Source organism: Mustelus asterias, chromosome 24 (assembly GCF_964213995.1).
Source record: "Mustelus asterias chromosome 24, sMusAst1.hap1.1, whole genome shotgun sequence".
NCBI classification, from domain to species: Eukaryota; Metazoa; Chordata; class Chondrichthyes; order Carcharhiniformes; family Triakidae; genus Mustelus; species Mustelus asterias.
In genome coordinates, this window is record NC_135824.1 from 33,773,586 (window position 1) to 33,795,135 (window position 21,550).

The following is a 21,550-nucleotide window of genomic DNA, read 5'->3' on the forward strand; positions in this document are numbered from 1 at the left end:
GCCATCACTGACCACTTCCTTTTGTCCCTCACCACTCGCATCCTTCCTGACACCCATCCAATCTCACTTCTGTCTGTTTCCTCACTTGATTATTTACAACTGCACTTTCAATCTCCCAACTGCCTAACCTTTGGCCTTCCAGTCATCGCAGAGGTGTTGATTTGCTCAATCATTCCCTCACTTCTGCCTTTGAGACCCTCGTTCACAGCAAAATTCTACTATTCCCTTACTTAAGGGCCCTTCCTTTGCTCCCTTAGGCTCAAAGAACAAAGCCTTTAGCATATTTGATGCAAAGCTAGTTCTGGCATTATTTTCCAGCTCTGGGGCCTCAGTCTCCTCTTCCAAAGCTGTCCACGAGCACCCTGGAGGCAGAAAATAACATCTGACTTATTTTCTCTAAAGCCAACTGTTTCCATGAGCTCTGTTCTTAGCCACTCTCATATTGATTCTGCTGCCTTTGCTGCTGCTCCCTGCCCCCGTGCGCCCCTCTGCCTGTGCGCCCCTCTGCCTGTGCGCCCCTCTGCCTGTGCGCCCCTCTGCCTGTGCGCCCCTCTGCCTGTGCGCCCCTCTGCCTGTGCGCCCCCCTGCCTGTGCGCCCCCCTGCCTGTGCGCCCCCCTGCCCGTGCGCCCCCCTGCCCGTGCGCCCCCCTGCCCGTGCGCCCCCCTGCCCGTGCGAACCCCTGCCCGTGCGAACCCCCTGCCCCCGCCCGTCGTGTCCACCCCCATCTGCTCCATAGAACCATAGAAAATTACAGCTCAGAAACAGGCCTTTTGGCCCTTCTTGTCTGTGCCGAACCATTTTATGCCTAGTCCCACTGACCTGCACTTGGACCATATCCCTCCACACCCCTCTCATCCATGATAGAACCATAGAAAATTACAGCTCAGAAACAAGCTCCGCTAGCCTTGGACCTTTCTTTTTCTAGCTTCCCTCCTATCTCCCTCTTTGCCACTATTGATCTCATCATCCCCATGAGACTTCACCATTCCTCCTCCCTTGACCCAAAGCTCACTAAGCTGCTGACCATCTTCCTTCCCATCCCCCTTTCAAGCTGCCATTGTAAATGGTACCCTCTCCATAAGTGCTGCTACCTTTCAAAGCATCTATCAACCCCCACAACTCAGAACACCCAGACTCCTATTTATTGACTACAGCTCAGCCCTCAACACTATTATTCCCACGAAACTCATTTCCAAACTCCGTGGCCTGGGCCTCGGCACCTCCCTCTGCGACTGGATCCTGAACTTCCTAACTCAGGGACAGAGTACAGAAATGAGAGAGAATCTGGTGAACTGGTGTGGCAATAATAATCTCTCCCTCAATGTCAACAAAACGAAGGAGATTGTCATTGACTTCAGGAAGTGTAAAGGAGAACATGCCCCTGTCTACATCAATGTGGACAAAGTAGAAAGGGTCGAGAGCTTCAAGTTTTTAGGTGTCTAGATCACCAACAACCTGGCCTGGTCCTCCCATGCCAACACTATAGTTAAGAAAGCCCATCAACGCCTCTACTTTCTCAGAAGACTAAGGAAATTTGGCATGTCAGCTACGACTCTCACCAACTTTTACAGATGCACCATAGAAAGCATTCTTTCTGGTTGTAGCACAGCTTGGTATGTCACCTGCTCTGCCCAAAACCGCAAGGAACTACAAAAGGTCATGAATGAAGCCCAATCCATCAGGCAAACCAGCCTCCCATCCATTGACTCTGTCTACACTTCCCGCTGCTTCGGCAAAGCAGCCAGCATAATTAAGGACCCCATGCACCCCGGACATTCTCTCGTCCACCTTCTTCCTTCGGGAAAAAGATGTAAATGTCTGAGGTCACTTACCAACCGACTCAAGAGCTGCTTCTTCCCTGCTGCTGTCAGACTTTTGAATGGACTTACCTTGCATTAAGCTGATCTTTCTCTACACCCTAGCTCTGACTGTAATAGTACATTCTGCACTCGTTTCCTTCTCTATGAACGGTATGTTTTGTCTGTATAGCACGCAAGAAACAATACTTTTTACTGCATGTTAATACATGTGACAATAATAAATCAAATCAAAATCTTTCAAAGAACAATACAACACAGGAACAGCCCCTTCAGCCCACCAAGCCTGCGCCAATATCCATCTGTTCACCTCCTATTCACCTGAATTACCAAGATACACCTTGAACGTTGCTAACATGCCTGCTTCCACCACCTCCATTGGCAGCACCTTCCAGGCACCCACACCCTCTGTGTGAAAAACTTGCCCCGCACGTCTTCTCTAAACTTACCACCTCTCGGCTTAAACCTGTGCCCTCTTGTCATCGACCCTTCCACCCTGAGAAAAAGCCTCTGACTATCCATCCTATCTATGCCTCTCATAAAAGTCTAATTTTGTAGACTTCTTCCAGGTCGTCCCTCAGCCTCTGTCTTTTCAGTGATAACAATCCGAATTTATCCAACCTCTCCTCTTACCTAAAATCCTCCAGACCAGGCAACATCCTGGTAAACCTTATTTGCACTTTCTCCAAAGCATCCACGTTCTTCTGGTTGTGTGGCGACCAGAACTGCACGCAATGTTCCAAATGCGGTATAACTAAAGTCTCATTGTCCTCCTACATCTCTGACATGGTTGATCACACCATTCTGCTTCAATCCCTCTTCTCCATTGTCTCAATCTAAATTAATGGCTCTTCTCGTATCGACTCACTCTTATCTATTGATTTTAGCCAGAGCATATCGAGCATTGGATTCTCATGTTGCTCCTGTGTTGTTACTTCCAGAGTTACAAAGGATCTAGTCTTGGTCCCTTCTCTACTTCAACAGTATACTGTCCTTTGGTATTGTCATCTCCAGATATGATGTCAGCTTCCACATGTAGCCGATGATACCCATCTCTATCTCCACCACCTACTTCTCTGTTATCTCAGCGTTATCAAACTGCTCATCTTGTTCCTGTTTCAGTTGCAGCTACCTTCAACTAACATTGGGATGACCAAGCCATTGTCTTCAGCCCCTGCCACAAACTACATACCTTTGCCATCAATTTGGTCACCCTCACAGCCACTGTCTCAGGCTGCCCAGAATGTTTGCAGCTTGGTGATCTATTCCAATCTGAGCTGAGTTTCTGACTCCAGATCCTCTCCATTACAGACTACCTACATCCACTTCTGTAACAGCACCCTGCGTCAACTCATCTGATGCCAAAATGTTTGGGTGCCTTTGATATTTGGTACTTGCCTATTACAATGCCTCCAACCCTCAGCCTCTCTCTAAACTGCAGTTCTTTCAAAACCCATGTCCTCGGAAAGTTTTTAATGAGAGGCACTACACAAATGCAAGTTGTTAGGGTTCCATGTCAACATAATTGCAGTGAAGTCTAAAATAGCCTTTAAAGTAATGGAAAATCAATTACAGTATTTATAGAAAAACTAAAATTGATAATGACTTCAAAAATGCATGCTCATTTAAAGTTAAAGTAAAGTTTATTTATTAGTCACAAGTAAGGCATACATTAACACTGCAATGAAATTACTGTGAAATTCCCCTAATTGCCACACTCCGACGCCTGTTCGAGTACCCTGAGGGAGAATTTAGCGTGGCCAGTGCACCTAACCAGCACGTCTTTTGGACTGTGGGAGGAAACCCACGCAAACACGGGGAAAACATGCAAACCCCACACAGACAGTGAACCAAGCCCGGAATCGAACCTGGATCCCTGGAGCTGTGAGGCAGCAGTGCTAATCACTGTGCCGCTTTGAGCAAAATTCTGGGCATTCGAAGTTTAATTACTGGCCGATATTTATAATGCAGCCATTGTGGTGCAACCTTATGGAAATGATGTTAGCAATAGGTTTTAATGGCAGCATGAATGTACATTAAAAGTTCTACTATTTTACAAAAGTACGCAGGGGAGCAGTTCTAAAATGCATGAAAGTCTTTTCATAATATCAGACATTATAGCAGATTCTGTCTCCCATGCTTATCTGATCTTATCATTTATTGCTAAATGTAGGATAGCATGCTGAAGATGTTGAGATTGTGCTGTAAACTTCAGCAGACAAGTTTCAATGGCTTGTTAATGTGATCTCAGTCTCCTGATATGTTATTTTCTTTGAACTTATTCCAGCATTTAGAGGTTAGTGTTAGTTACTCAGCAGGAAAGTAAGGATGCCCTGGCAGACAGTAATGGATACTCAGACTCCTGATTTAAAATTCATTATTTGACCAGCAGCAATATAGGATGACATGATTTCAGATGTGGTGATTTAAGAATTTATCTCACTGATTGATGCAGAGAAATGTAACTTCTATAGATTTAACATATCTTTATAGATGTCTGTTACTCTTCATTCGTTTGTTATCGAGCTAAGAATGCATATTGTGACTCTACCACAGACAGATTTTGCACTTGTACTAATTCATATTTATCTATTCAGTTGCCAGAAAGCTGTTCACCTGGTGATGACCTGTTGATCCCACATCTGGCTCATTGCACAGTGGAAGACTTGTTCCTGCTAATGGGAAAAGAATTAGAGAATGTACAAGAGGTACCAGTTGGCAATGTGCTAGGTAAGACTTTACAGTTGGGTTTTTATCATCACTTTGTTGGTCATTTTGGAAAATGTATAGGTGGAATGGGTAATGGCACTTCTATCACAAAGAAACCTGATAGAGATTGAATTTGGAAGTACCCTATAAAATTATGAAAGCTATTATTTCATTTCATTCCTCCACTTTCCCCTTTTCTTATTCTAGTTAACATGGATTTTAGTAAATATGGTATAGGCTATAGTAAATTTCCTATATCCAGTGATGGGTGAATCTTTGTTGCATTTACAATATTTAGTTTTGTCATGAACTATATTGAATGGAGAGCTGTTTACGCAGTGTTCCCTGTTCACATACATCATAGCATAACTCTGTGGATGGGAGTAGATTGTTCAGGGAGTCCAATGCACCAGAGACCAGAAACAGAAGTTGGAGGGATTGTTGTCGGTCAGAAGGGGGTCACAGAGAAAGGGAGGAGTGTGGCCATAAAGAGATTAAAACTTGTGGATCAGAATTTTAAATTTGAGATATTGAGATTGAGGGTTAGCGCAGATCAGCGAGAACAGGGACTTCACTTAGGATGAAATGCAGGCAGAAGTTTGGATGAATGGAAGTTGATAGAGGAAAGATATCTGACCAGGAAAGCATCGGAATAATCGATGGTGACTAAGACATGGATGACAGGAGAGATGATGTATCTGTGAGATGGAACAGATGATATATCTGTAAGGCTCTGTATTTTTCAGCATCAGCAAGGCATGTAATATTCTTACCACATCAGTAGCCTGATATATGGCTATAGTAAATTTCCTGTATCCAGTGATGGGTGAATCGCTGTTGCATTTACAATATTTAGTTTTGTCATGAACTATATTGAATGAAGAGCTGATGAGGCAGTGTTCCAACTGAGAAAGCAGCAAGGTAGATAAAACTAAACTGGAAATTGAGTGAATCTTTAATTGGAACATTGTGTTGCATATTCTGTTACTTTGGGTCATGAAGTTGACCTAAAGCTGGCTGGATGTTTTTTCCCCTAAGGATTGAGAGTTTCAGTCAGACTGTTTACCGCATCTGCACTGAGATGAACCTTTATAATCAAGTGATTATATCAACATGCAGACAGCAGGTGCACTTCACATATTTAATCATATTAATTCTTAGTTCTTTTTGTGGGGGAAAAAAGTCAAATATCAATTTGATTCAGCAGCGTAATTAAAACAGCACTTAACCATTATTTGTGCTCAAAAACATTTTGAATTAATGGATAATTCAATTTAAGGGCCATAATTAAAAGTATAGGTGGTACTATATTCAGACATGCAGCCATTTGGGAATTCAGAAGTTTGAAATGAAAAAATATGTAGAAGCTTTTCATCTTGCACTCATCAGGACACTTTGCAAGAATGTAAGGGGCAAACAGCAATTTATACTGTTTGAGAAGAGAATGCTGATTGGTTGGCAAGTGGACTCTGGTCGAGGCATTGCCATGAGAATGCACCAGTTGATGGTGACTAACAGTTAACTGCCAAACATCATTTGAAATTTTAAACAGGCAGCTTGATCCTAATTGGTCAAGGCATTGCCCTAGGGAATGAATCAACAAGTGGCTGTCGCTTATTTTGTTTAGCTGAAACAGGCATAATGTATGTACACGTTCTTTCAGTCCGCATAAAACAGGGCCTGTGTATTAAAATATGTAGCTTTCAGTACACGCAAATGCACCACGCAGCAAGCCTGACTGCCAGTGTCAAATTGGTAGAGTCTGTACCTTGCCCATTGAAAACAGCAACTGGGACATGCTATTTGATAAATGTCTGAATGTGGTATCTGAATTCAAGTGGCATTGCAATCCTAGGTACATAGGTTATACGTCGCAAAGTCAGCCGAATCGTATCTGGCCGTGCCTGACCAGCCTGTACTTGCAAAACTTAAAATATAGTGCCCAACATTAGATGCAATTGAGGATCATTTAGCAAATTTCCAATGTGCCAAAAATTAGGCCGACAACCAATTTAAGGTTAGCAGTGTGGCACATTTGTATGTACTGGAAGCTACATATATGGTTATGTCGCCAGGGGTCGAATTAGCCCAGTTGGCTGAATGGCTGGTTCGTGATACAGAATGCCGCCAACAGCTCTGGTTCAATTCCCATATCAACTGAGGCTATTCATGGGGGTCCCATTTTCTTGACCTTGCCCCTCGTCTGAGGTGCGGTGACCCTCGGGTTAATCACCACCAGTCAGCAACCTATCATCATCTTGGACTATGGCGACTTTATACTATTGTACAGGGCCCTGTTCTTTGCAGATAGAATGAACATGTACACACACTGTGCCTATTCCAGCTAAACAAAATAAGTGATAGCCATTCGTTTGCAATGCCATGACCAATCAGGGTCAAGCTGCCCGGTTAAAATTTCAACAATACTTGGCAGTTAGCTGTCAGCTATTATCAACTCGTGCATTCTCCATGGCAATGCCTCTACTAATCAGAGCCCACTTGCCAATGAACCAGCTGTCTTCTCGTAAAGTATAAATTGTTGTTTTCCCCTTGCATTGATATTCTTGCAAAGTGTCCTGATGAGTGCAAGACGAAGAACTTTGGCATGTCTCTTTTTCAGCAACATTCAGACAGGACTTGCAAACAAGATTAGGTATTTTATAGTTACATTAAGGAGAAGAGGTTAACCGGGAAAAGAGTAGGGCCCATTAGAGACCAAGGGGACAATCTGTGTGTGAAGCCACAGGATATTGGAAGGCTGTTAAATGAATACTCCTCATCGGTCTTCACTCAGGAAAAAGAGAATGTAGGTACTGGATTCAGGAAAAGGGACTGTGAGGAACTTGCACAGTGCCGGGAAACATGACTTTCGTGGTAGTTATTGTCGTTGCAAACTCGATGGGCCGAAGGGCCATTTCTGTGCTATATGACTCTAGTACTCTATACAATCCATCAGAGTTAGAATATGGACAAGAAGAGAGGAAAAGAATGGTGTTTGCAGTGGATATAACGCTAATCTTCTTTGTCTGGATCTGAATCCAGTTTGAAATGTTAGATAAAAGTCTCCTCTTTCTTTTAACTCTGGAGGATCATATGTGAAGCCATTTCAGCAGTCACAGCTAAGTAACTGGTAGATTAGAATGCATAACATTGCCCTTGATAGAGTTTCAGAGAGGCTGGTTAAAAGAATCTTCAGCCTCTTCCTAACAATTGTATACCATGAGAAAAGCTTAACAGTTGGTAACAATAAGAGAAATTAAAGATTGCAGTAGCAGTTCACCTCTTCTATTCCTTCTTCAATAAGGTTTAAAAACGGTATTCCAGAGAGTGAGGCTCAGGTACTTGAAAACATAACTGCCAAATAGTGGCTAACAAGAGATGAAATGCACGAAAAGAAGCAGCAGAATTGGAATGTAGGGCTTGGTGAGGTTTCAGAGAAAGTCGGGATCACAAGTCTCGGAACAGAATTTGAAATGTCATACTGGGGGAGAGGAGTAGGTAGCCAACAGAGGACAGTGAAGATATGGGTGAACTGGAACAAGATGAATACCACAGAGTGCTGGACACATTGGTGTTTTTTGAAGACTGGTGGAAGGCAGGACAGGAAGGAGAATATTGGAATGCTTGGGTCACGAAGTTACAAAGGCATATGTGAAGTTATCAGCCGCAGAGGAGCTGAGATAGAGATGATAATGGCCAACAGGGTGGCACGGTGGCACAGTGGTTGGGCACTGCTGCCTCTCAGCTTCAGGGACCCGGTTTCGACTCCAGCTTGGGTCACTGTGCGGAGTTTGCACGTTTTCCTCATGTCTGCATGGGTTTCCTCCGGGTGCTCCGGTTTCCTCCCACAGTTCAAAGATATGCAGGTTAGGTGCATCGGCCTAAATTCTCCCTAAGTGTACCCAAACCGGTGCCGGAGTGTGGCGATTAGGGGATTTTCACAGTCACTTCATTACAGTGTGAATGTAAGTCTGCTTGTAACTAATAAATAAACTTTTAATCTGTGCTGTACAAAATCTATGCCAACTGTCCTAATTTCACCCTATTATAGATGGCTAAGATATGACTAAAATAAATTGGCTTTTACATTTTTTCCCTCTTGAAATCACAATGGAATATGGATTCTTAGATACAGTATCTTTCAAGTTTATCACCTTCTGGGCCATTCTTTATTATCTGAAGCACTGCTGCTTCACAGCGCCAGCGACCCGGGTTCGATTCCCAGCTTGGGACACTGTCTGTGGGGAGTTTGCACAGTCTCCCCGTGTCTGCGTGGGTTTCCTTCGGGTGCTCCGGTTTCCTCCCAATTCTGAAAGGTGCATTGACTCAAATAGGTGCCGGACTGTGGCGACTAGGGGAATTTCACAGTAACTTCACTGCAGTGTTAATGTAAGCCTTACTTGTGACTAATAAGTAAACTTGACTTTAAGCTTGGATAACCAGTGTCAGACTGTCCAAATGGGAGTGTGTTAGGGAGTACAGATATCACGGCCAGATTTGATCTTGGCTTCAACTGGTGTCTGTTGATGTGCGCAGGATAGAAATTAGAAGCAGAATGCTAATTGATTCCATTCCCTCTCCCCACCCTCATGCTACACTCCTCTTGGGATGAAGTAACCCAGGGCATTCCAGAGGTTAAACCTGGGCTTTATGACTTTGTATGGATCAGTACGATGTTATCCACTGAATTTCTGGGGAAATAAAATATTTATGCACATTATCCTTGTCTATTCTGTTGGGTTGTCCATCTGGACTCTGGATGTGGGAGAGGCATATTAGTATGTACTCCTACATTTCTGCTAGTGGTGCATTCTATCCATCTCAATGTTTTGCTGTTAAGCTGCATGTAGTATGTGATTTGAACAGATGATTTAGCATGTCAGCTATACATAAATTGAGTACAAATTATTGGTGTGGTAGTAGGATGTACTTCTCCATTCTGAACCTTTTACCAACAGTTTCTGTTGAATGAGTAATGCAGCCATGATAAATGTGTTTTTCATTTCCTAGTTCACTATTCAATTAGAATATCATATACAGTTTTTTGCAGATCTGTGAATATGGAAACATCTAGCTGGTGAGACAAGGAATTGATAACCAGTTGTTAATTGAAATGCCAATATGCCATAATTGGTGAATGAGCCAATATTTAACAAAGTAAATAAAAGTTGGCATATGCCAGATTGGATTGGCACTGCATGAATATCTAATAAATGAATTAATCATATGTGTCTATTCAATCTACTAAAAATATCTGTATGGCTACTGACCAATGCCAAAGGTGAGCCTATTTCAAATATTTAACCTTGACTTAACTTTACGAAGTGCAATTAGACTTGTAGTGTATATGTGGCTGAGATTCTGAGGTAATTTATAGCATAAATAAACTTTTCATTAACAAATTACTTTTTACAATCTGAATAGATGGATGTTATTGGCTCCTGAAACTTATTTACACTCCCGCCTATGTTAAATTTCGTTATTATGTTGAGGTATATGGTAATTTTAGAATGTTAGATGGATCTAATTTAATAAAGCTCTTTCTCTTAATGCTCCTTGTGTTTGGTTCTAAATTCTCACACTTGCAGCCTACGTTCCGTCTCGAATCAAAAGCTGAGCTGTTCTGGTGTGTCTGCCTGTCATTGACATATCCATTATGAACTGAATAATTGCAGCGGACTTTTACTGAGACACCGTCATGGAACTCTTTTCAAACCTTGCAAATTTAGATGGATGCATGGGTTAAAATGCCTGTTTTTTTTTGCATTGTTTAAAATATTTACATTTTGGGATAATTCAACTTAACCAGCATGAGCTTGCAGACAGAAATAATGTTATCACACTGCTGTTGGCCTGGAGTCGATTCATGTGCAGATAAATTGGCACAGTTTAAGTTTGGCTGCCTCATTATATACTGTCTATCAATGTGCTATAGAAAAGAGCCATACTCATGAGTTTTGGTTGCTGGGAAAGTTAACTGCGAATTGTGTTTTGATACAGACTGGATAAAAAGTTAACAGGACATTTAAGTGGAATTATTGTTGAAGATGCATCTTACTGGATGTGTGTTACTTAATCTGTATTTAATATAAGATAATTTATTTCATGGCAAAATGATGATTTTATACAGATTTACATTTCTCCTTTAAAGAGGTGGGAATCTAGGGACATTTTATCATTGGCAGAGGGTACCCCACTCTGTTCAGAGGCACTCATTCTACAAGATTTTTATATTTTAAAAATATTTTAGCTGATTCTATGTCTTCCTGGTGTAACCCTTCTAACTTATCTTTTTATACATGTCTGTCTGTGTAGAGTTTGCATATTCTCCCTGTGTCTGCATGGGTTTCCTCTGGGTGTTCTGGTTTCCTCCCACAGTCCAAAGATGTGCAGGTTAGGTTGATTGGCTATGCTAAAAAATTGCCCCTTAGTGTTAGGGGATTAGAAGGGTAACTACATGGGGTTACGGAGATAGGACCTGGGTGGGATTGTTGTTGGTCCAGGCTCGCTGGGCCGAATGGCCTCCTTCTGCACCTTAGCGATTCTATGATAACAAATGAGATTATAGACGTGTCCTTCAGCTCTTGTGTGGGTAGTTTGTCAGTTTTAATGTCACATTTCATTCGATTTTAATCAGTAACTTCTTCAAATGAAAATAGACATCCTGAATACTAAATATAAATTATGTGGGAGTATTACCAATCACAAGGTATACAGTGCCTTTCTGCAAGCACCATTCAAAATTAGAGTCAGGCACTCAAACCTATGCTTTTATTCTTTCCCAACATAAATATCCCAAACCCAATATATTGATTCAGGATAACACAGTATAGGATCGGTTTAGATGGAGACGAGGAATCGTCAGGGAAAGAAGTCACTACTGGGAGTGGTCTACAGGCCCCCTAAACGGTAACCACAATGTAGGACAAAGTAGTCAAGGGGATATGTTGGGTGTTTGTGATAAAGGAGCGGCAATAGTCATGGGTGACTTTAATCTGCATTGGAACTGGAAAAATCAGATTGGCAGTAGTAGCTTGGATGAGAAGTTCATAGAATGCTTTAGATATGGGCCGGAATTTTACAACCATTCATGGCAGTGGGATTTTCCCATCCTGCTGCAGTGAGCGGAGATTTGGGCTTGTCGCCAACTTCTCTGTCTTCGCTGCAGCAGGAGTGTGACGTGAACAGGCGATAAAATCGCGCCCATGGTTTCTGAGAGCAGCCCATTTTGGAACCAACCAGACAGCAAGGTAAATTAGACTTAGTATTGTGTAATATGACAGGATTAATTAATGACCTCGGAGTCAAGGTACCCCTAGGTAACAGTGACCACAATATGATTGAATTTTCCATCCAGTTTGAAAAGGAGAAGAGTGGGTCTAAGACTAGTATTTTAATCTTAAATAAGGGCAATTATGTGGGCATAAAAACTGAGCTGGCTGAAGTGCACTGGGATACTAGGCTAGGGGATAGATCAATAAGAAGCAGTGGCAGACTTTTAAAGGAATATTTCAGAATACTCAGGAATATTGATTATATTCCTAGAATTAAAAAAACATTCTAAAGGGAGGCCTCACCATCCACGGTTAACCAAAAAAGTTAGGGAGAGCATCAGACTTAAGGATAAAGCATTTAGCTGCACAAAGATGATTGGCAGGTTAAATGATTGGTCAGGATATAAAGAACAGCAGAGAATGACTAAAAGTTTAATCAGGAGAAAGAAACTATGAGAGGAAGCTAGCTAGAAATGTAAAAACAGATAGCAAGAGTTTCTACAGATATTTAAAAAGGAAAAGAGTAAGTAAAGTGAGCACTGGTTCTTCAGAGATTGACAATGGGGAGTGATTTGTCAATAATAAGGAAATGGCGGATGAAATGAACAAATATTTTGCTTCTGTCTTCACTTTAGAGGACACAGAAAACATTCCAGTAATAGCTGTAATTCAAGAGGTGGAAGGAAGAGAGGAACTTGGTGAAACTACAATCACTAGGGAAGCAGTGCTGCACAAACTGGTGGAGCTGTGGCTGACGAGTCTTCGGGCCCAGATTGCCTTCATCCTGGTTTCTTTAAAAAAGTGGTTAAAAAGCAGTAAATGTTTTGGTGTTCATTTTCCAAAATTGGAAAGGTTCAATCAGACTGGCAAGTAGCGAAAACCCTTGTATTGAAGAAGGAAGGGTGGAGGAAAATCAGAAACTATAGGCCAGTTAAGTTGACGAATTTCTTGGGGAAGGGGTTAAAATCGATCATTAAAGAGGTTATAGCTGGGCAGTTTTTTTCTAAAGGAAGAATCAGCATGGTTTTATGAAAAGAAAATAATGTTTAACAAATTTAGTAGAGTTTTTTGAAGGAGTAGTATGTGCTATGTGGATAAAGGGGAATCTGGAGATGTACTGTACTCGGATTTCCAGAAGGCATTTGAAAAGGTATTGCAGAAATTAAAACCTGATAGTGTAGAGGGTAACATGCTAGCATAGATAGAAGATTGGCTGGCTGACAGAAAACAGAGAGTATGAATAAATAGATCTTTGTCTGATGGGCAGGATGTGACAAGTGGAATCCTGCAGGGGCATGTGCTGGGATCCCAACTTTTTACAATTTGTATCAATTACTTAGATGAGGCATGTGAAGATATGGTAGCTAAATCTACAGATGTCACAAAGATAGGTAGGAAAGTATGTTGTGAAGAAGAGATAAGGGGGGGGTGTGGAATCTCTGGGGTCACTAGCTGCAGGTGGGATTCCCAATGGCCCATTAATTGGTATGAGGGTTGTAATGGGATTCTCACCATGTGTCAAACTCATTGCGAGTCTCCTGGCCCACTCCACAGGCCCCGATCAGATTGTTGCCCAGAGTGGACGATAACCTGATGAATAATCATTTCAACGTAATTACCGGGTTTGAGGCCGGCCTCTCTGTACGCTGCTACACTCTTCCCCCTGCCCCCAAGCGGGAAGTCCAGTGGGCGCTAAACAATATAGGTCCTGACAAGTGCAGACATAGAACCTTGGACTTTGAGGGGACAAGGGTAAAGAGGTAAATACTGTGCAAATGTGCCCCTCTGCCACTACCAAGGGACCTGGGAGTTGGGTGGACTCGGGCTGAACTTGGGACTGTCCCCTAAGATGGGGGTCTCGTAGCTGGAATTCCCCTTCTTGCTCTAGGAAACATCGATATCATTCTTGACACAGTGATTTCAGGGAACTTTCTGTTAAAAATCTTTGTTAGAATCATAGAATCCCTACAGTGCAGAAGGAGGCCATTCAGCCCGTCGAGCCTGTAATGACCACATCCCACCCAGGCCATATTCCCGTAACCCCACACATTTACCCTGCTAATCCCCCTGACACTAGGGTCAATTTAGCGTGGCCAATCAACCTAACGCACATCTTTGGACTGCGGGAGGAAACTGGAGCACCCAGAGGAAACCTGTGCTAACTCCACGCAGACAGTGACCCGAGGTCGGAATTGAACCTGGATACTTGGCGCTGAGAAGCAGCAGTGCTAACCACTGTGCCACCTCTATTGGTGCTTGCATTCTGTAAAACCTTTGAAGTGGCCTGGTCACAAATATCCATGCCCCAGAATACCTGGAAGCCTTAACATCACAGGAGTACTCTATTCTACAGATGGGCCTACCCTTGCTTTCTCTCAGAAGCCTCAGGTGTGACCAAGCCCCTTTGAAGCACTTGTAATTGACATAAGATGTCAGTTTCACCAGGTTGATTCCCCTTTGTAGTCTAAATGAGCTGCAGGTGCTGCCTGACCACTTTGAATGGTTTTGATTGACAGTTCCTGAGCAGATCAAACAGTTCATTGTTGATACAATCAGTTCATGCTCTAGTAAGCCTCAGGAACCTCCTCGTTTTACCACATTTGTTCAATACGGCCCCATTTTCTTTACCACTGCAGTTTCTTTTCAACTCCTGGCCACGCTATGAAGCCTAAATGCTTTGTTTATATTCAATTTCATGCTTCAGTACCTTTAACTCGCCTCCTGATTGACAGGTCACAGCAGACAACAACTTGGTTTATTTTTGTTTCCCTTCATGCTGATTAAATCTGAAGTGCCTCCTTGTTTCTAGCTACAGTTTTTTTTAAAAACAGGCTTTCTCTTTGATCTGCAGCGCCTACTCAGCAGCTGCTGGTTTTAAGCACAGTTTTTTTTTAAACAGGCTTGTTCTTTGTTCTGAAGACTTTGGCTGACTTTTTTACAGTGGGTCTTCTTCAATCTCTCATAGCAAGCCTGCATTGGAACTAGCTTTCAGACATAGAAGAGGCTGCCACCATTCCCTCTGCCATCCTGCAATGTCCCCTGCCATCCTGGCACTGCCATCCTGGCACTGACACCCTGGCAGTGACAGTGTCATGTTGACACCCTGGCAACTTGAAACACAAACAGATCAGCCATGAGCTTATTGAGTGGTTCAAGAAGCAGAATGACCCACTCCTGCTCCTCTTCCCTTTGCTTGTATGGGAAACAAACCGGAAAATCGATACATGTATTATATACAGCTTTGGATTACTTACCACTTTCAAATTTCTCTCAGTTCCAGTTTGGAATTATGTCCATAAATGATGTTAGCTTCACTGTGAGTGTAGCTTCACTGTATTGTCATTTGGACTTGTGTTGTGGTTCATTTTTCAAAAGCCTAGACCAAATCTTTGGAAGTTGCCGTCAGTTATCTCATAAATTAAGCAATGGTCGAGATGTGGTGATTTTGGTGTCGGCTTAATCTTCTTAAAAGAATCTGAGGTTCCCGAGAGAGGAATGCATTTCCATTTGTAAGTTGTTGCATTGTGATGAGTCATGGCTAGCCATGATCCCTAAGGTCTGCATAATCATCTTAAGGAAACAGAAAGGAGTTTTCTCAAGAGTTTCTCCTGAATTCGCTGCAGGTTGTTTTATGCTTTGCCCAGATGTCAGCTTGGTTAGGGATGACTGGTTGGACCAGGCTGGATGGCTCTTCTCTTCTTTTGTTCACTTTGAAAATTTAAAAGTCGCTCTTAGAAATCTATTGTAAGGTAGATCATAGAATTGTCAAAGTGTTTCTGAAGTTATAAACAGACATTTAATTATATATTGAATCAGGGGGCTCAAAGCTGATTGTGTAAATGCAAGGCCTAACCAGGAGAGGAAGTCGGCTTGGGGGGAGGGGTTTATCAGGCAGCGATGATGTGTTTAGGCATGATGCTGTAGTCTAGCCAGCCATCATGGTATAGGACAAAGCAACTGGTCTTTTCCCGCAAGTCATTTTGTATGTTTCCATCTTCAACAGGGTTAATCAGCAGAATATTAAAAAATCATCAGTAATCTGTCATTATGCGGATCCTTATTAACTCATTTCCTTTTCACCAGTTTTTCTTGACAGCGATGGTGTTTTGTTTTTGCATATCAGCCAGTTCTCCTTTTGCGTCTTGGTGTCAGCCACAATTCAATTAGTAACACTCTCGCCTGTCAGTCACATCGGTTCCAGGTTCAAGCCCCGTTTCAGGACTTGAGCCCAGAAATCAAGACTGACACTAGCTCAGTATGAGGGAGTTTAAAGTTCATTTATTAGTGTCACAAGTAGGCTAACATTAACACTGCAATGAAGTTACTGTGCAAATCCCCTAATCGCCACACTCCGGCGCCTGTTCGGGTACACTAAGGGAGAACTTAGCACGGCCAATTTACCTAACCACGTCTTTCGGACTGTGGGAGGAAACCAGACACCCGGAGGAAACCCACACGAACATGGCAAGAACGTGCAGACTCCGCGCAGACAGTGACCCAAGCTGGGAATTGAACTTGGGTCCCTGGCACTGTGAGGCAGAAGTGCTAACTATTGTGCTACCGTGCTATATTTCAGATGAGGTGTTAAACTGAGACCTCGTTTGACTCTTCAGGGGGATGTAAAGTTAAAGTTAAGAGTTAAAGTTTATTTATTAGTCACAAGTAAGGCTTACATTAACACTGCAATGAAGTTACTGTGAAATTCCCCTAGTCGCCACACTCTGGCACCTGTTCGGGTCAATGCATCTAACCAGCATGTCTTTCAGACTGTGGGAGGAAACCGGTGCACCCGGAGGAAACCCATGCAGTCACGGAGGGGAACGTGCAAACTCCACACAGACAGTGACTGGGAATCGAACCCAGGTCCCTGGCGCTGTGAGGCAGCAGTGCTACCCATTGTGCATCATGCTGCCCACCGTAAAAGATGCCAAAATAGAAGAGGGGAGTTATCCCCAGTGTTTTGGCCAATATTTATGCCTCAGTCAACATCACAAAGAAAAATTCTCTGGCTATTATCGGTTGCTGTCTGTGGGAGCTTGCTCTGCTCAAATTGGCAGCTGTGTTTTCTACGATATAACAGTGACTGCACTCCCAAAAGTAGTTTGGCTGTAAAGCACTTTGAGATAATAATCATTAGACGTGCTATGTACATACAAGTCTTTCTTTATTTATTTGCTGAATTGAAAGTCATGAAATTGCTGAGTACATATTCACATTGAAAGCAATCTTTTAAAATCACCTTATTCAGTGGCTTCGGTTTCGGAATTCAGCTTAACTGTTGACTTTTTAATGTTCCTGCGAATAGTTTCAAGTGTAATCAAGCTGCATACCAAAATTTAATGGAATAAAAAATATATATTACGTTTTGAATAATTTATTTTAAATTAACAGAATAAAACTATCTGTCATTTATATTAATATTTAAATTGCAATTTATAGATTTTCTTCTACTTAAATCTGTAATTGAATCATGGAAATTGCGGTGGAAAAGAAAGCAATTCAGTCAATCGTGACCGTGCTAGCTCTCCAACCAAACCATTTTGTCTAATCTCCATTTCCAATATTGTTTGCATCATAGGCTAATGAAAGGTTGGTTGTGTTTGATCTAGTCTATAAATGCAAGTTAATTTGTGACCTTGGTCTTTCACAGTACAACGTGCTACAATTCATATTCCTGTTTTCTTTGTCATGATGTTTTTTGCTTTTTCACTGGAAGAATTGAACTAATTTGGTTTGGATTTTTGGGACATTCCCCAAGTGCGGTCACTAGGAGGTGCTGTAGTGTCATGCTTAGACATATTCCTTCCCTCCTTTCAGTCCCAACACCAGATAGCCCAACCAGCTGCAATTTCAAACCCAGAAGAGAAACCCGGGGGCAGACATCAGCGACGAAAGATTCAAATGCGAGTCTCCTAGTCCGTAGCACATTCATGAAAATGCTACACCATTTTCAGTGAAAACAGGTTACCTGGGAGACCTGTTGTTAGAGAGCATTCATCTTACTGTGTGAAGGGAGGCCTGAGTTTGACTTGCAACCTCTATTGATATGGTAATGTTTGTGATTACGATGGTTCTTTGTGAAATTTTTGACACCATGTTAAAAAAGAAATTCTTATGAGTTTTCTTGCATTCATTTTACATTTTCTTTTCCTTACGGTAGCATTAGCCAGCAGCAGCTGCTCCACCGATTAGCCAGTCGCTGGCTCTGAATTTGGTAAACCATGGATTTAAGCTTTGGTCAGTTCTGCATACAAAGACAGCCTGCGTACAAAGAGTCAAACCAAATGTACAGCTAACAGATTATGGGACACCATATGCTCAAGTCCATCTGTTAAGGAAAGCATGAACATAAATTTTTCATTGATCAATGAGGGTTGGGCTCAAGAAGTTAATATCCTTCCCTCATGTAACTAATTAAGTTATTACAATGAATCTTGAGTTAACAGTTTGTTATTCTGTCAGTGTTACTGGTTGCCACTTAAACATCTATCTGTCGCCGATGCATCTGTCCATGACAGGAATGGTAGGAGTGACCACCTCACAGCCCTTGTGGAGACAAAGTCCTGTCTTTACATTGAGGATACTCTGCGTCGTATTGTGTGGCAGTGCCACTATGCTAAATGGGATAGGTTTTGAACAGATCTGAACTGAAATACTGTGAGCCATCAGCTGCAACAGAATTACATTCAACCGTAATCTGTAATCTGGTCTGGCATATGCCCCCACTCTATCCTTACCATCAAGCCTGGGGATCAACCCTGGTCCAATGAAGAGTGTAGGAGGGCATGCCAGAAGCAGTACCCAGACATACCTAAAAATTAGATGCCAACCTGTTGAAGCTACAACACAGGGGCTACTTGTGTCAAACAGCATAAGCAGTGTGTGATAGATAAAACTTAGCGATCCCACAACAATGAGATGCTAAGTGATGCAGTCCTGCCACATCCAGTCGTGATTGGTGGGGGACATCAAACAAGCTGCAGAAGGAGGATGCTCTCAGATATCCCCATCTTCAATTTTGGGAAACCCAACACATCAGTGCAAAAGACGAGGCTGAAGCATTTGTAGCCATCTTCAGCCAGAAGTGCCAACTGGATGATCCATCTTGGTCTGCTCCTGGCATCCCCAGCATAATAAATGCCAGCCTTTAGCCAATTTGATTCACTCCAGGTGATATCAAGAAACGGCTGAAGTCACTGGATACGGCAAATGCTAGGGGCCCTGACAACATTTCGACAATAGTACTGAAGATTTATGCCGTGCCCCTAGCCAAGCTTTTCCATAATGGCTGTAACATGGATATCTTCTACCCAGCAATATGGAAAATTGCCCAGATATGTCCGGTCCAGAAAAAGCAGGACAAATCCTACCCAGCCAATTACCCCAATTACAGCAAAGTGATAGATGGGGTCACCTATGTTATCAAGTCACACTTGCTCAGCAATAACCCCCTGGCTGATGCTCAGTGTGGGTTCCACCAGGGCCCACTCAGCTCCTATAACCTTGGTGCAAACATGGACAAAATAGCTGAACTGAAACAATGAGATGAAAGTGACTGCCCTTGACATCAGAGCAGCATTTGACCAATTGGGGCATCACTGCAGCCAATGGGGCTAAGGGGGAGAAACTCCACTGGCTGGAGGTATATCTCGCACAGAAGAAGATGGTTGCAGTTGTTGGAGATCAATCATCTCACTCCCGAGACATCGCTGCAGGAGTTCTTTAGGTCCAACCATCTTCTACTGCTTCATCAGTTATCTTCCCTCCATCATAAAGTCAGAAGTGGCGATATTTGCTGATGATTGCACACCACGCGTGACTCCTCAGATAGTGCAGCAGTCCAATGATAAATGGCAAATAACATTTGCACCACACAAGTGCCGTATCCCCCATGACATTCAGCGGCATTACCATTGCTGAATCCTCCCACTATCAATATCCTGGGTGTTACCATTGACCAGATTTGGAACTGGACCCACCATTTTGACTACAAGAACAGGTCAGAGACTGGGAATTCAGCAGCAAATAACTCACCACCTGACTCCACAAAGCCTTTTCGTCAAATACAAGGCATAAGTCAAGAGTGTGACGAAATATTCTCAACTTGCCTGGATGAGTGCAGCTCCCACAACACTGAACGGAACCTTCCGAACCTGCTGCTTCTATCACCTGGAAGAACCAGGGCAGCAGATGCTTGGGAACATCACCATGTCCTAAGTTCCACTCCAAGCCATACACCATCCTGACTTGGAGCTATATTGCCATTCTTTTACTGTTGCTGGTTTAATATTCTGAAACTCCCTTCCTAACAGCACTGTGGGTGTTAATACACTGTATGGTCTGCAGCAGTTCAAGAAGGTGGCTCAAGGGCAATTAGGGGTGGGCAATAAATGCTGGTCAAGCCAGTGATGCCCCAGTAACTAAAGAAAATTATGGATGATGGATAACAGTTGTAAGTGTCTTGCCTGTTTCCAAGTAAATATTCCTTGAGGTAGCCACTAAGGATTTGTAGTAAATGGAACTCTTGTGATTCCAAGACAAAACAGTAACAAGAAGGAAGAAGAACATTGATTTGTTTTGCACTATTCACTTAATGTCCCAAAGTGCTTCATGATGAAATTATGTAATTCTGATGATCACTGTTGTAATGTACAGAAATATGTGGCACATTTGTGAAACAGCAAATAGCACTGAGATAAATGACCACTAACTCTGTTATGGTGTGTTGATTAAGGAATAAATGTTGGCCAAAACACTGCAAGAACTGTCTTGCTGTTTGAATAATTACTCTATGGGATCTTTTCCATCCCAGAGAGGATAGAGAGTGTTGGAGGGTGTCAGGGGATCGTCAGGTGAGTTGTGCATCTCGCCTCTGTCGTTGAAACACTCCTTCAGTCTTGCACTGGGCCGTGACTGACATCTGAAGCGTGGGAATTAAACTGAATGTGAAATGTTGCCTTTGACCTCTGAAATTCCACTAGAAATACAGTATGTAAGGACGTACAAGTATATTTGTTTTTAATAATAGGATACTAATGACCCTTATTCTGTAGAACGTAACAAGTGAAGATCACCATTTTGTTTCCATACAGTCTTAATATATTTGTATTAATCAGTGCAAATTGACAATCGGGATTTACCTATAATTTCAGCGCTTTAATTGCCAATTAATGATGTAAATCGCAATAACCATCCAGCTGTACGGTGTGCAAATATTCCTGGCGATTAAATGAAGAGTACATAAATTTTTATAGATCGCGGCATGAATATCCTTAGACTGTGTTACAACCACACGAGGAGGAGTCAAATAGTTCCCTCTTTGTCCTTTCCTCATTTGATCGCAACAGGTTTTTTTTTGTTTGTAAAGGATATACTTGCCAATTCAGTTAATACTTAACTGTTTGCATTCTGTGATCATAAAAGAACCAATAGGATTTCATTTGATTTATTATTGTCACGCGTATTAGTGTACAGTGAAAAGTATTTTTTCTTGCGTGCTAGACAGACAAAGCATACCATTCATAGAGATGGAAAGCAGAGGGTGCAGAATACAGTGTTACACTCATAGCTAGGGTGTAGAGAAAGATTAACTTAATGCGAGGTAAGTCCATTCAAAAGTTTGATGGCAGCAAGGAAGAAGCTGTTCTTGAGTCTGTTGGTACATGACCTCAGACTTGTGTATCTTTTCCCTGACAGAAGAAGGTAGAAGAGAGTATTCCAGTGTGCGTGGAGTCCTTGATTATGCTGCG

General features: G+C 42.4%; 1 protein-coding gene across 1 annotated transcript in view; it reads left to right on the top strand.

The window, feature by feature from the left end:
- The window catches only part of efl1 (elongation factor like GTPase 1), a 338,480-nt gene that overhangs the window by 165,880 nt on the left and 151,050 nt on the right, over nucleotides 1-21,550 (top strand). Inside the window, exon 15 of the mRNA XM_078241003.1 lies at nucleotides 4,416-4,548. Within this exon, the coding sequence (XP_078097129.1) occupies nucleotides 4,416-4,548 (133 nt within the window). The remainder of the gene's footprint in view (nucleotides 1-4,415; nucleotides 4,549-21,550) is intronic.